At 34.8% G+C, this 16,032-nt stretch overlaps 1 protein-coding gene across 1 annotated transcript in view; it reads right to left on the reverse strand.

Annotated features, from left to right (window-relative positions):
• LOC148110721 (low-density lipoprotein receptor-related protein 1B-like) overlaps positions 1-16,032 on the reverse strand; it is an 851,096-nt gene that overhangs the window by 345,610 nt on the left and 489,454 nt on the right. The window contains exons 5-6 of the mRNA XM_087861868.1: positions 15,288-15,407; positions 11,326-11,454 (exon numbers count right to left, since the gene is read on the reverse strand). Of these exons, the coding sequence (XP_087717994.1) occupies positions 11,326-11,454; positions 15,288-15,407 (249 nt within the window). The remainder of the gene's footprint in view (positions 1-11,325; positions 11,455-15,287; positions 15,408-16,032) is intronic.

The following is a 16,032-nucleotide window of genomic DNA, read 5'->3' on the forward strand; positions in this document are numbered from 1 at the left end:
GAAAATATATAATCTAGTAGAAAGATTAAGGTGTATATACAAAGGTCTATAATTTTTAAGTCAGGTTTGACGCGTTTTATAAAAGATGTATAGTGGCATTGCGTTTCAAAGAATGGTTAGCTATATCTTATTATGGTCTGCATGTTTGTGTCCCCCCAGATTCATATGTTGAAATCCTAACCCTTCGTGGTGATGATACTAAGGGGGAAGGCCTTTGAGAGGTACTTAAGTCATGAAGGTGGAGCCTTCATAAATGAGATTGGTACCTTATAAAGGAGTCTCCACAGAGATCCTTAGGCCCTTCCATCTGTGACCCAGAAGTCTTCATCAAACCATGCTGGCACCCTGATCTCAGACTCCCAGACAATGGAACTCTGAGAAATAAATTTCTATTATTCATAAGCCACCCAACTTGTGTGATTCTGTTATAGCAGCACAAAGAGACTAAAACATATCTGTTTAGTAGTGTCAAAAGTTCTTTAATGGTGATGGCATGTGATCTCAGCTTTGCCTTAATGGAAGAACAGAAATTGAAATATAGAGATGGAAATGCGGGTGGAACAAATGGTTTTGACAAAAGCATAGATATAAGAAAGACTAAAATACGTTGGGAAGATAGAGACCTCAGTTTTCAGTTTTCTGGAGGGTAGACCATGCATAAATGGTGGAAGTACTTCATAATGATAGTAACATAGCTAACCCCTTTTGAGCATATCTTAGGAACCAGACACTAAAATGCCTGCTTTACATTTATTAGTTTATTCACAACATATCTACTAATGAGGTGCTAATATTACCCACATTTTTTAGATAAGAAAATGAACTTATATAGAATTTAAGTAACTTGCTTAAGATCAGATAGCCACTAATTGAAAAGAACTGAATTCAAACTCAGAGCTTGCAGTAGCTGAGAAAATACATTGAGCAAAGACTACATACACTGGTCATTGAATGTCAAGATGATAAACTTATTTTTAATTCAGGGTTCAATGGGAAACCAATGTAAATTTTAGAAAGAAAGTATAATGTGATCAAAACTATGGTTTAAAATCAAGCTGGAAATGATACTTAGAATACTTTATGGGTGGGTAGAATATAATGGATGGATACATTTCCCATTGAATTTTTTAAATTGTTTTCCCTTTTACTTTTAAAGTGGTATACTATAATTGTGGAGTACCTGAATGGCTCAGTGGGTTAAGCCTCTGCCTTCGGCTCAGGTCATGATCCCAGGTCCTGGGATCAAACACCCAAATCGGGCTCCCTGCTCAGGGGGGAGTTTGCTTCTCCCTCTGCCCATTCCCCCTCCCCCCCTAGTGTTTGGCTCTCTCTTTCTGTCTCTCTCTCTCAAGTAAATAAATAAATAAAATCTTAAAAAAGATAAAATAGTATAGTATAATTCATATCAGACAGGAAGGTAATAAATATGTAAAAGTCTTATTTACACACTGTCTTGGTGGTAGCATTCTGAGTGAGGTTGGAAAGGAGTTAGGGGAAAGGAAAAGGTATCTTTGCTCCTGTTTAAACTGATGCAGTACATAAAGAAAGAAGGGCCATGTGTGCCAACAGTCCTATTGGAAGCAGACATCATTAGAAGAAATGTAAGCCCCAGAGAATCCTCAGAACGTACTAGGTTCTATATTGTATAAGTAGACACTGTTAGTAATCTTATTTTTAATTATAAAGAAGGCAATCCAAACTTTTTAAGAAAAACTTGCAGACATAGGCATTGGATATCTGGATTACTGACACAGGGATGCTATTTTAATTTCTCAGAAAATAGGTAATAAGAACCTAAAATAGGTGGTATTGAGTTTTTAGATAGAGATGGATTTGTGTAATGAAGTAGAAGTTCTAAATTATGTAGACAAGAAGGGACATGGACTCCAGAATTATGCAGAAATTTTAGAATTGGGTGATGGGGAGAATAATGGTGCTATTAAAATAAACAGGAAAGAAAGTAGAGTCAGCTTTAAGAGATGATGATGAATTTAGTGTTGGCATATTATTACTATAGTGTTGTGCTTTGTAATCTTGTCTTTGGCATCATAAAAACTCATCAGGTAAACTACTTATCCACCTGCATTAACCACAGACTTCTAAACAGTTTGAACTTTTTGTTATTTACAATTTATTAGTGAAATGCAAGTATCTTCTTTTAGAGTATATTTTAATTTGAAATGTTGTGGATTGAAAAGTGATGAGCTATACTGTTTCTGAGGAAAAAAGATCATTTTACAAAAACAATTAAGGTCAGTAATATCAAGCCATGCACACAAAAAAGCTTTCTTCTTTTGCAAATGAATAGCTCTCACAGTTTCTTTGTTCCTTAAAGAGCTGGTCTACCAGAGAAGGAAGTATTTCCCCTATTATCAGAAGCCTTACTTGGCACATGTTCAGTGTTCAATAAATGAACGATGCATGGAGGAATGCTTGAATGTGGACTCTCCAATGTCTCTAAACGTATTTTACTGAATTTGCAAATTTAAGAATGATAGCGTATTCCAATTTCAATAAGTAAAATGAAATAAATAATGCACTGTGATTTTTAACCAGGGAAGTGAAAGAAATTTAATTGATAACTGAAGGGTTATATTAGTAAATTTCAAACTCTCAGAGGATAATTCATTCAAATCTTAGGTTATTGGATGAATATTAGAAGTAGCAGATGGTCCAGGGATGTCAATTAACATTAGTTACTGAGAGGTGGCTACTTTTGAATTTCTTCATCATCTTTCCAGTTGTAGGAAATAATAACTATGTTAGCTACAGAAATACTTTTTCCCCTGATTCAGATATGTCCATCTAAATCATAAATCGCTAATAATTGAGTTCAAGATGTAATAGATGTTGGATCATTTGGGATGATGAATCAATCATAAAATTGCCTTTCCATAACTCCTTTTCATAAATAGTTCCTGTTTGAAAGAATGGGTATGTAAAAAAGCCACATTTAATTTTTCCTCAAGAAAGAAAATACTGTCTTAGTATTTGCATGTTTATTTATTCATTTAACAAATTTTTTTTTGAACATGGCTAGTTTCTGTCAGGCACTGCTCTAGATGCTAGGGATATAGCAGATAACAAAACTGTAAAATCTTTGTTTTCATAGAGCTTACATTTTAGTGAAGGAAGCAGACAATAAACAAATAAATACTACTTAATATTGTTTGACAGTGATAAATGCTATGAAGAAAGATAAAGAATTGGTAGTAATTAGGATGCAGGCTGCTCCTTAAAGAGAGTAGTCCAATTCATAATACACCTAAAAGTTTGAAACAAAGAGTTTGAGAGAAAGAATGGGGTCAAGGCTGACTCCAAGGTTTTGGCTTGAACAATTGGGTGAATGGATGGAGGGTGATATATGCCACTGTCAGGGGACAGTATCAAGATTTTGGGACACATAAAGTTTGATATTTCTATTAAATTTCCGACCAAGATATTGAATTGAGTTTCAACACACAAGTGAGTTTGGTATTCAATAGAGAAGTCAGGACTGATGATGAAAACTTATGAGTCTTGGTTTCTAGATGTTTTATAAATCCATGGAAGAGGATGTGTTCTTGATACAAGATGAGGGTACTTAGGAAATCAATAAAGGAAGAGATGTCCAAACAACTGAACATTGGGTCATGCCAAAAATAATAAGGATAATGCAGCAAAATAAACTGAGAAAAAAAAATTCCCGGTAAGCTAAAAGGAAAACTCTAAAATGTACTACTTTAAAAAGGAAAGTATTCAAAGAGGAGACAAGGATCAGTTGTCTGCTAAGGATTGATAACTGAGTGATTAGGCGAGTGGAGATCACTTATAACCCTGACAGGAGCCGTGCAAGTGAGACATAAGAATGTAAGACCGATTTAAGTGGGTTTAATACAGAAGGGGAGGAAATAGAGAAAGAAGAAAATCCTCTTTGAGTTTTTCTATAAAGGGAAAAGAAAAATGAAGCCAGTAGCTGAAGAGGAATATTGGTTTAAAGAAGTTGTTTTGTATCATCTTTACAACAAGCTTGTACACTGTTGGGAATGATCCAGCAGAAGTCAAAATACTGATGATTCAAGGAACAGAGAAGACAACTGTATGAGTCTAATTCTTGACTAGGTGAGAGAAGATGGGATTGATGCACAATTGCAGGGATTGGCCTTAGGAGCACAACGTGTTCTTCCATTCAAACAAGAGGAAGGCAGAGTGATTAGTTCTAGATTCAGGTAGGTTGGTAGATTTAATAAAGTTCAGGGTGAGAAAGTTCTCTTAATCAAAAGATGGTATATGAGACTTCTATTTTCTCAAGTAAATATGAAACAAAATCATCATGTTAGAATAAGGAGAAAGGAGGTAGATGTATGAAAATTCATTATCTAGAGGTTGGGGAAAAAAAGGTCCTTTAATGTATTTCACTATTTTTCTGACAGGGCTGCCAAAGGATGTAAGCATACAGCCTATATTTAAGACCCAATTTTCTACTTGGCTTTTAAAAAGACAGATCAGTTCTAAGTACTCAATAGTGATTATATACCAAACGTCTAGCTACTTTACTAGATATATCGTTTGCAATTTAATGGTATGTTGTTCTAAACTTCTAAAGACTATTAAGATATAATTTATCTAATAATTTGGCAAGTATTATCTGTCATAGAAAGCACAGATGGAGGCCCTGTGAGTCCTCGTGCTAAGAAGAAATGTTCACATGCATTTAAAAATAATCGATACAATGAATTTTCTTTTCTCAGAACTAAAATGACTCTAAGCAGCTTGACTCAGAGGAATATGCAGAATATCTGTCATCAAAGTCAAGGGCAAGTATCGACTCTAGGGGGAGGAGCGCCCGAGAGGTATTCTCTAACTGTGGTTATTTCTTTGTTGATTGCTATTGATACAGGGGATGCCTTGAAGGCACTCTGAAAAAAAAACTTTTTTTTTGTATTAGAAAGGACAAAACATTCTCTTTTTCCCTTTATTTTTTCCCCGAGGATTCAATAGCTATATACTTCAACTTCCCCAAACAAAGTAATAGAGAAGTTATATATCTATATATCTATTTATATCTATCTCTTGGCCTCATCTTAAAATTAAACAACTTGTAATTTCTATGAATTTAAATGTGCCTCATTTGTTTTTAATTTTCATTATATGTCCAATTTTGACACAAAAAAGGGAGTTAATCGGAAAGCATGTGTGATCTATCATATATTCTAAATTGAGAATTTACTTAATAGTTCTATAGCTATTCCACAAAAAAAATTAAATAGTATGATAGAAATTTATACCTATATGTTGTGCCATTTGTAAAAATAAAGTTTATCAAATTGTCAAATCTAGAGCTTATAAATGTGGCCATGGGATTCTTTACACTCATATAAAGAAGTCCTTAGCTAGATTGCAGTTATGATGTTAAGTAGTAAAACAAATGGCAGACATGCGTTTTTTTCTGTGTCTGATATTTTCTTACATTCTTGATAAATCCAGGGTGTCATGACACATAAGACACCATAGTTATGTTCTCTGTTTAAGATGTTAAGAAAGGTGCTAGACTGTGAAAGTAATGTCTTCTAGCAAAAAGAAAAAAAAATTAAAAATAAAAAAATTAGGAAGTCAAAAACAAAACAGAAAAACACACATAGAATATTCATGAGTACTTCAGTACCTCAACACGGCATATTCATTAATAGTGTCTGGGTGGAAATAAAGTGTGATATTTAATTTGGGTAATGGAAATTCTATCAGAAATCATTGCCCTGTTCTGTCACGGAATGTGATTTCCAAATAAGTAAAGAGACAGAAAAGATGTAGGATATGAATAGTCCAGGAAATAGAGAAATATGTTCAATGGCCAGGCTAGGTTTTCAAAGGCAGCCTGGGAAGCTCTAGTATTTCTCTCGGACAGAGATTTAGGCAATACCGCCTGACTGCAGGCAGAGTAGCTTGCTCTGCAACTATGTCTGCATAGTAAGCACACTACGATTATATGTTTATCCAAGGAGGGCCTTGGGGGGAGGGCTCATTTGTGAGATTATGCACATCTTCCCAAGCCACTCCAATGTCAAAACTACAGTAAAGGTAGCATGAGCCCTGAATAACAGGATAAAACTAGTAAAATACCTCACTGGTTTTTTTTTAAATCTCTTCCAGCCTTTTGACATTCCTTTTATTAATTCTCAAAATCCCAGTCCCCTATTCTGCTTCCTGAATGTTCATAAAATTGCTTAAAGCAGCTAAAAAAAAAAATTACCAAGCATTACTCTGTTCTAGGCAACTGAGCTACTTCTCTGCCATTCACTGTTTACCATAGTGTCTATCAATTCCTCCGTGCATACTTGACTGAGTAAAGAACAACAAATCTGGGTTACTATGGTTATGGTCCACTAGGCTCACTCCTACCTCACAGTCTCATATACCATCATGTCATCAAATGCCATTCTCAGTTATGCCTCAATAAAATGACAAATTGTGCAAGAACTAGACCTTTGGACTACCTAAAATTGTAAAAAAAAAAAAAAAAAAAAAAAAAAAACCCTATGAATAGTGAATCTTTGCATGTCAGGACATAATCACCTATCATTCTGCAGGAAGCCATTCTTAGCCAGATGGTATACTGAAACAGATCTGATCCACTAGTCTCATATATTATCAAGGTTACTAAGACTTAATATGTCACCCTTCCTAAGAATACTCATATTTTAATATGGAGTGCTTTTTAAAAAAGGAGAAAAAAAATAAGACAAGGCAATTATATTGTAGTTACTGAATTTCAAGCATTTCAAGTGGCTGCAGAGACTATGATAGTCTAAACAAGGAATTCTTCCTCCTCTACATAGGCACCTGCTTATTCTCCCCACAAGCAGAACCAGCCCTGGCAGAAAACCATGAATGATTCCTCTGCCTTCTCCCCCCCCCTTTTTTTTTTTTTTAAGATTTTACTTATTTATTTGTCAGAGAAAGGAGCACAAGCAGGGAGAACAGCAGGCAGAGGGAGAAACCAGACCTCCCTGCTGAGCAGGGAGCCCTATGCGGGGCTCCATCCCAGGACTCTGGGATCATAATCTGAGCCAAAGGCAGCTGTTTAATTGACTGGGCCACCCAGGCACCCTCCTCTACCTTCTAAAAGAAAATTTAAAATATACATTAGATAATAATAGAGTTCGAGGTTAGATGTAGGAGCCATAGGGAATTATATTTTGTCTTCTTTCTTGCTTTTTAAGAATTACAGCAAAGAAAACAGTGAGTGGTAAGGACACATTCCCTAGCATCATCTAGGGTTGTGCTTCCAGGGATTATATGGGGATTATGATTTGTATTTCTTACACCTAGGAGTTCCATTGCCTAAATGGTCTCCCCATCGTTCCAATAGTGAATGGCACAGTATAAACTGTAATAGAATCCTGAAGTTATTTAATGGGCTCTCTTCTCTCACTACTCTAGTTGCTACATGGCAAAGAGTACACGCTCTCTCTCTCATGGTGCCACTTACTGCAGTGCCTCTACACTGATGAGCATATAATTATTTAGTGCTCTTTATTCTGGGACTGCCTTAGTGCAATCAGTAGAGTCCTATTGGTCCTGCAGAATTGTAAACTGGGTTAAGTGCCTGCCTTCAGCAAGTGGTTAGGAGACTGAAAAGTACAGTCCAATGAACCTGAATTTATCAGGAGTAAAACTAGCAACAGTTCATAAGTTAGACACCCTTGGCCATTACTTTCATTTTTACAGGTTCTGCAAAAGCCCACTTTTAGCTCTGGCTGCTTACATTTAATGCATATCTCTACATCAAAATTGGTCTAAATCAGTTAAAAGAAGGTAAGTTAAATTTAAAAAAAAAAGAAAAACTTTTCATTTTCAGATTTGACAACTCTCTAGAACTCTAATCTCAAAAAAAAAAGTAAAAACATATGCAGGAAGCTTAACTGGATACACACAGATATTTAAATGATTATTTTTAAAACATTTTTTTCAAATGAGAAATCCTAATGTTTCATTCAAAAATTACTTTTAATGTGTGAACACTCCACTGTGTCATTCATATTCCAGTTATGAACACTCCACTGTGTCATTCATATTCCAGTATGTCTCCTCTTACACAGTATTATCAAGTACTATTGAAAATTGTTTTTAAATGTACATTGTAAATTTTCTTCCATTTGGAAATTATTTATTTTGATACCAAATGTCTAGTTGGACTAGATTACCTTTGAGTTTCTCCTAACCCTGAATGATTGATTCTGCATTTCAGTAGTCAGGTTAATTTTATGAAGGGTAGAGAAGAAAGGAATTTGTCTGCATTGCATGAATTAACAGAAATGAAAAGACCTCCTGCCTAACATTAATTTCTTCCCCCATTTGCCACAGGGTCTAAAATCCTCTCCCCCTTATTATAGTTATTTCTTAAAGGTACTCTTTAGGCTTGTGAATTTTACTTGGATTCAGACATTATGTTACAAAAGAGAGAGAATCGATTAACGTAGGTTAATTTACCTTATTACTATCAATTGTTACATTGAAAATAAGACTCCACAGGCACGTTCTGGGGTGAATAGTTGGGGAGTGACCACAATATTATTCCATCCTGAAATTTATAAGCAGCTTCCTAGCCAATTGACTCTGCCACTCTCTGTCTTCACATAAAAGGCTACTTCTCCAAAGAATCTTTTTATTTTCCCATCTATCACCTAGTAAGGCCTTTGCAGAACCCTCCTCTTGAGTCTAGTTCTAGCTTCTCATTTTATCCTTTGGGTTTGATATTTCCTTCTTTCCTGCGTTCTTTTTTTCCTGTCTTTCTAAAGACTATAGATCTTTTACACACATCCACTGTTCTGGGCCAGCCCATTCTAATCTCCCATAGTTTCCCACGCTCCCAACTTCTGAGAAGCCTGGAACTCTGGCTTGACTTAGAGAAAAAGTTAGGTTCTAGAGCCCAGTAGGATAGGATTGTAAAGGAAAAAAAAAGTGGGGCCAATCTGAGCAGCCAGGTAATGGAAAGAGGGAATGGCAAAGCCTTAAGACAAATGTAGCTTAATTTAAAATATTTTCCTAGCACCCATCAGTTATGGCAACAATATAGTATGATAAAATTGCCACAAAAAATGTAAGGCTGATGCATTAAATAACATTTTACATAAAACTTCATTAGTTATCAATTCGAGAAAGCTAAAACAAAACTGATAGTTTTTGTTGTGAATTTGTAAAAATATATTGGTTCAAATATCTATGTGACCTTTTGGAACTAGTCAGTATATGTTCTAGACTTGTGCCATTTACTGCATTACCAGCAACTCATTTTTCTAAAACTGTCAAGTCCAGGAACATTCCCATAAAAACTATATTTTTTAAACTCTGTAGGCTAATACTGTCATCAAGCCAACCAACAAGAGGTGGAGGCTTTTATATGTTTTATTATCAATTCTAGAGTCATCAAATCTTCTTGATTCAGCATTACATTATCATTACCATCCTTCTCTGGTTACATTCTGTTATTGGCAGATACCTTCTCTGTGTAGAAAGAGAGGAAGTGCTTCTGTATAGGGTTTATCACATTACACCCTCCCTGTATAGCCACAACGATATTGTGTGATCAATAGAAACAGCAAAGAACAAGTCTTCCACTTCTTTAGCCCATCAATATTTTAAATCAGAACTCTCAGTGGTAGGGAAAAAGAACATACAATCTGACTTAATTTTTTCTCAAGGATTGCCCCTGAAACATAAGTAGGCCTTCATAAACCAAGTCAGCAATTCAAAGAAATAAACTAGGAAGTAGAAACGTTTCTTTCTAATTTGGTATATGAATATGTTTTGTAAACAATTAAACACACTATCTCAGGGAAATCGTTGAAAGTATAGTATGAGGTTATGTGGTAAAGGGAGATAGTTGTGGCAGCTTGCTGAGCAAATCCAATGCTTTGCTCAATCTGTCTTCAAAAAAGAGAATCCCACCCCATGCCTAATTTTCTAATTGCTAATAAAAGGGATGAGGGACATTCATTAATTTATCAAAACAGCATAATCTGACAATCCATAAAATGAAACCAGATCTGAGAAAAGTCAGAAGCAGCTAGATGGAATAGCACGTACAACGTCTCCTCGTATTATTCTTAATTCAGCCCACAAAAAAATCAGCATTATCTTATTGTTACTAGCACATCTCAAGGCTATTTCATTAGCAAATCATCCCTACTTACTGAGTGTTTACTGTAGCCGCATGCTGTGTAGAAACTATAGGATTTATTTGTAGGGACAAGGTAAAAGGAAGACAGTGTTGAAACATGAAATTCAAACACTTAAGAATGGAGCGTTCATTTTAGTAATTTAAACTTGAAAGAGAAATTCATTCTTTCTTTTTCTTTTCTTTCCTTGTTCCCTTCCTTCCCTCCTGCCTTCCTTGCTTCCACAAATATTCAGCGAGTACCTATGTGTTCCAGGCTATGATCAGATCTCAGTAACTAACAATAAACAAAACTGACAAGTTCCATACTCTCATAACACTTCCATTATTCTGGAGAAATCGGATGATAAGCAAATACATAATGAGTTCATTTCAAAAGGTAAGGATATAAAGCAAATAAAAGTGAAAAATCATATAGTGATTGAGTAGGACTGCATAAATAAATAAAATTGGGAAATAAGATAGTGATGAAGAGGGTATACACCATTAAGCAGAATGGTCAGCAAAGGTCATTCTGAATGTTGCCATTTTAGCTAAGACTTGAGTGATAAGAATGTGAATATCACAGGGAAATAACTGCAGGTAAATAGAACAGCAAGTGGAAAAACCTCAAGGCAAGAGCAATGTGGCTGAAGAAGGACAAGGAAACCAGTATGGCTGGTGAGTGATGAGTAGCAGTAAGTGAGATCAAAAAGGTCAATGATATCACAGCATTAGGTCGGTCCTTCTATGTGTTGTGAGAAGTTTGGATTTTATTCTCAGGACAAGTGAAAGTAATTGGGAGATTTTAAGCAAGAGGATGACATGATTTGGTTTACATTTTAGCAGATCGCTTTATTATGCTGAGTATGAATGTTGGTGGGGAAGCAGGAGCTCAAAGAAACCAGTTAGGAGTCTACTGCATAGACCAGGAGAGAGATGGGTAATTCAAATCAATTAATCCATTTCCTTTGAACAGGTTTCAAAACTAGAAACTTCCTGTAATGGAAGGAGTTTTATAATGATCAGTGACTGAAATGACTGCTCTGGATTTTTAGGTATGGATCAGTGAATTAAAATGAAAGAAAAATCTATTTCTTCCAAGTCCATAGTACTCTACTATATTTCTAGTGAAAGGGGGCTGCAAAAAGGAAATAAATTCTAAAAGGCCAAAAAAAATGATAACTTACCATTTTTGGCTTTGCAAGATCTGTTGTCTGGCTGCATTATGTAGCCCTCCACACAACTGCAGGCATAGGATCCATACGTATTTATGCAGGTCTGGCTGCACGCACCATAGATAGCACATTCATCTTGATCTACAAGGAAAATGGGCATCATTTTTAAGCAGATTTATTATTGGGTATTTTTTTTTTCCTAGAAGAAAACTTTTTTTTTTCAAATTTTGGAAATAGATAATTATTTTAGAAAGGAAGAACCAAATGCAATAAGTCTTTTCAAAACCAAACTAACTGAAAGTCAAAATTCTATGTTGCTTTAATAGTTACAGAGATAAAAGATCAAACTTAGTATCTAATCTTTGATTTTAAAAGATAATATTAAGGCTAGAAGTACTTGGATATTTTTACAAAGATGTAAAATGTACTCCAAAGAATATTTGTTGAATGGTTCTAGTGTTTATGACTTTTTCACTATTTTAATAAAGAATTAGTCTGGTAACATGGTTTTCAATGGACAGATGAAGAGTTCTGAGCCCAGCTATGTAAATCTCCTTCACTAGATCAAAAAGAAGAAACTATTAAGCACTCGTTGAAAAGAAAAATTTCATCCTAAATTTTATCTTAATATCTATGATCCTCCTTCTATTCCTTACATCCTTCCTCTCCTTCCTCCTGAATCTTGTTCAAATCTCTATAAAAAGCAAGTACTTAATGATTTGTAACCAACCAGGAAAATAAAAAAAAAAAAAATAGGTCAGCTGCTAACTTGGACACATGTATATTCAGTCTGTCTGTGTACCATGCACTCTACTAATCCCTGAAGAAACAAAAATTGATAACATATGGCTCCTACCTCTAAGTGAAACAAGCTTAGTGAAATATAATTTTAAGTCTATGCATTTCTTTACAATACAGGCAAACTCCATTTATGATAGAAACACAGGGAAGTGAACTTCTCAGAATCAGAGGGAGAATATTAAGTGAAGGCCGCATACTGACTTGGATTTAAAGGATGATTTGGATTTTCTCAGATTCAATAAGAAGGGATAAGATGGAAAGGGGAATTCCAGTTAAAATAGCATGTGAAATAATATTGGGATGACATAGTAGGGATTTCAAAAGTGTCTAAGAGGTCAAGTGGAATAAGGGCAGCTAAGGAGGAAGATAAGGGATGGCACTGGGAAAGTGGTTTGGGGGCCAGATAATGAAGCTATTTGTATGCTAAAGTAAAGGGTTGTACATTATGCATAGGCATTGGGAAAGCATTAATTAAATGAACCATATAATCAAGTTTATATTTTGAAACTAAATAAACACAAATAAAAAATGGATTGGTGACAGCAGAGAAGAGGTCCTAGAAAATTAGTTATGTGCTAATTTCACACAAGAAATTGTATTTTAATGCCATTATATTTTGAACTAAGTCAGTGGTAGGACAGATGGAGAAGAGAAAATAGACTGAAATGTTTAAGAACTAGAAGAGACAACATGTGAAGGCTGGATAGATGGAAATGAATGGTGCTATACTAAAATAAGAATAAGTGGTATAATAAAAATATGTATTTGGTCTTTATCCTGAGTTTCTGGCACAGAGTTCCTAAAGCCCTTGCAATTTTCTGAGCAATAGGAGTGTCTTTTGTTATTTATGAACCTCTTTGGAATATACCTTAGTCTATGACAACGAGGTGACTCAGGATGGGGCCACTAGATAATGCCAGGATGGGGGGGGGGGGTCCTCACCAGAAAGACCAAACGCATGATTAAAGGGTGGGAACTCTCAGCCCACTCTCTGAACACCAGCTAAGAAAAGAGTTTACTAAGGAAAAGCAAAAATATTCCTGAGTAGTTAAGGGGCCATTTAAATTGGGAAACTATGCATTTGTATGGCATTAATTTGCACTTTTCTCAGATTTCTTTGGCTTCATATAACAGCTTGCATTAGCGGATGGTTTGTTTGAAGTAAGTTGCTTTGGGGAAAAAAAAGGATAGTTTTTGAAGCTAAGTTTACAGTGATAATGAAAGAAATTAAATCTTGCATTTGGTAAAATCTGGCCCCTAGTGGCAGAAATGATTCTTCTCCATTTTCACAGATTTTTCAACTTTAATGTTATTGATTCCTATTTTAGTTTTTCTGACATGCTTATGCTATCCGGGAGAGCAATATGAGTAATGACTTTTTTGTTCTTGTTGTTCTTCTTAGCCAGAATGCACTGCTATGACATGCTTGTAACTCCACAAAATTGACTGCAAAGGAATAGGCATGTCATTACTTATAATGTGCCTTCTTTCTTCCTCTAAGGACAGAAAATTCCCTGGAAATATGGCTTCAGGAAAGCATAAATGACGCTCAGATCTGGCCATCCAGCGGCGCAGAGAAAGTGAAAAGAGCTCCTCTTTCAGTGGTGACCTCCAGGACTAATTGATGTGTAATTCCTTATTAATGTTCAAAAGAAGATATTGATTATGGGTATTTTTATGGATTTAATTAGGAGACTGGGGAGAAAGAGATCCATGCAAAAGGAGCTAAAAATCCTGACTCCTATAGGACTCAGGGTAAGGGTAGCAAAAGGGTAAGGATGCTGATTGGTATATTAGCCTCCCCGTGTGAATGAAAAAAGCTCTTTTGAACTGGAAATTGCATGCATGCAGAAGTACTATTCATATATGGCTGACTTTGGTGTTTATAAGGTGTCAAATGTTGCAAGATATTCTGATTTTTTTTTTCAGATAGTCTGAACTTTGGTGTGAAATATTCTGATTTTTAAATGTTGGTTTAAAATTGGTGTGAGTCAAATAAATATACCCGTTTGGTCCACCTATTGTCAGACTAAATGGCCTCTGAGTCTAACAAATATTTAATAACAAATGTTTCTATAATATTTGTATTATGCAGAAAACAAACAAACAACAAATGAAAAATTCAAGCCCCAGATGTACATTAAAAAGCAATGAACCTCTACAAGACAGGAATAAGTGGACTCTGCAGACCGGAGCTTTAGTCCCAAGTCTATTACTAAGAAGATGTGTAGGACTTAAGTCAGTCACTTAATTTCTCAGGATCTAGCTTTTCTCACCTCTGTCATTAGAATTTTGAACAATATTCTCTCTGAGGACTCTTTCAACTTTAAGATTCTGTTTCTAGGTAAAAGTAGTAATATTAAAGCGAGGGTTTAAAGCAATTGGCATAGCACCAATTTCTTTGTAAAACAGTCTGTTTATTAGTGGCTGTAGCAATGCAAATATTCTTTGATTTTATATATAGATTCTATATTTTATGTTTTCTCTATATAAATTCTAAATACTATATAAAATAATGTATTATTTGTATTACGGATATATCAGATTTATATACATACACTAACATATATATGATAGAAGTTAATAGAATGGAGAAGTAACCTAGAATTGTTCAGTATGGCAGAGCGGAGTCATTTCAGAGAGTAAACGTGCCGTGGAGCATTCACAGAAGCAAGAATTAAGACATTAAAAATACACATAAATACGTTTATGTTCATTATTGCTATTGATAAAATGCCAACTGCCAGAATTACCAATGCAAAAAAAATGGAAAACTTGTAAAGAACGTTGCATGATATTATTAACCCAACTTAGTTAATAACAAATGTCTACTACAGTGCAGCTGTATCACTGGCAGAAAACATCTAGGAAGTTAAAACTGTAAAATCCGATGTTTTCATGGTTAACCCAAACCACTTCCCATTGTTGACATTTCCCGTATTTGACATTATGGAAATATGAATTAAAAACTGATCGGTAAAAATGCGTATCTGCTACTTAATGTGTATGATTTATGTTGGAGTATCATCTTTTAAATCTCAAGAAACAAAAAAATGTTAGCATAAACACTGTGTGAAGCACATGGTAGGTGCTCAAAGATACTTTATTAATTTCTGTTAACTAAGCTTTTGTAAAAAAAAAAAGAAATGAATAAACTCACAGGTCATACTTACCTCTACAGCTTCTTCCGTCTTCTTTTACTTCAAATCCATCCTCACAGTAACATCTTGTACTGTTTCTGACCATTGCACATTTATACTGACAATTCAACTGCTGGCAATAGGGTAACAGTTCTGGAGAAGAAAAACAAAGACACTATGTCAATATAACTGTGCACACTTGCATCCTATTTAAATTTAAATATTGCTAATATTTACTCAGGGCATAACCACAATAATATAGTTCTGATTGGGCTCCTTGACAATTTCTGCAATTGGCTGAGAAAACAAATATCTATTCCCTCTAAAATATGTTGGCTTGTATTTGTTTGAAGTATTGTTAACAAAATTTCAGAGGTTCGGTCTTTCACTTTTAGCTTATTATGTACGTTCAAAGTCACAAATCTTTTCAAATTCTGGTAAATTAAATTATTTCAAGAGGAAAAATGTCAACTCAGTGGTTGATTTCAACATTTATGCATTTCTTATCTGACATATCAATTGATTTTCTATCTTTTAAGGATTTGTTTTGATTTATAATCCATGTGTAACCTTCATAACAATCAATGTGAATATATTCCATTTCAATAATTTATCTTTCACTGGTGACAAAATATTAGACAAATACTGGACATAATACATTTCATTATATCTGAACTCTTTCAGAGCAAATACATCATTGAAGCAAAAGTTAGCAAACCCTCAGAGTAGATTAGAATTCAATATGATAAATGGATGAAACAGAGATGAAGTGACAGAA

This window comes from Ursus americanus, chromosome 1 (assembly GCF_024610735.1).
Source record: "Ursus americanus isolate L20-20 chromosome 1, mUrsAme1.1.p, whole genome shotgun sequence".
Classification (NCBI taxonomy): Eukaryota; Metazoa; Chordata; class Mammalia; order Carnivora; family Ursidae; genus Ursus; species Ursus americanus.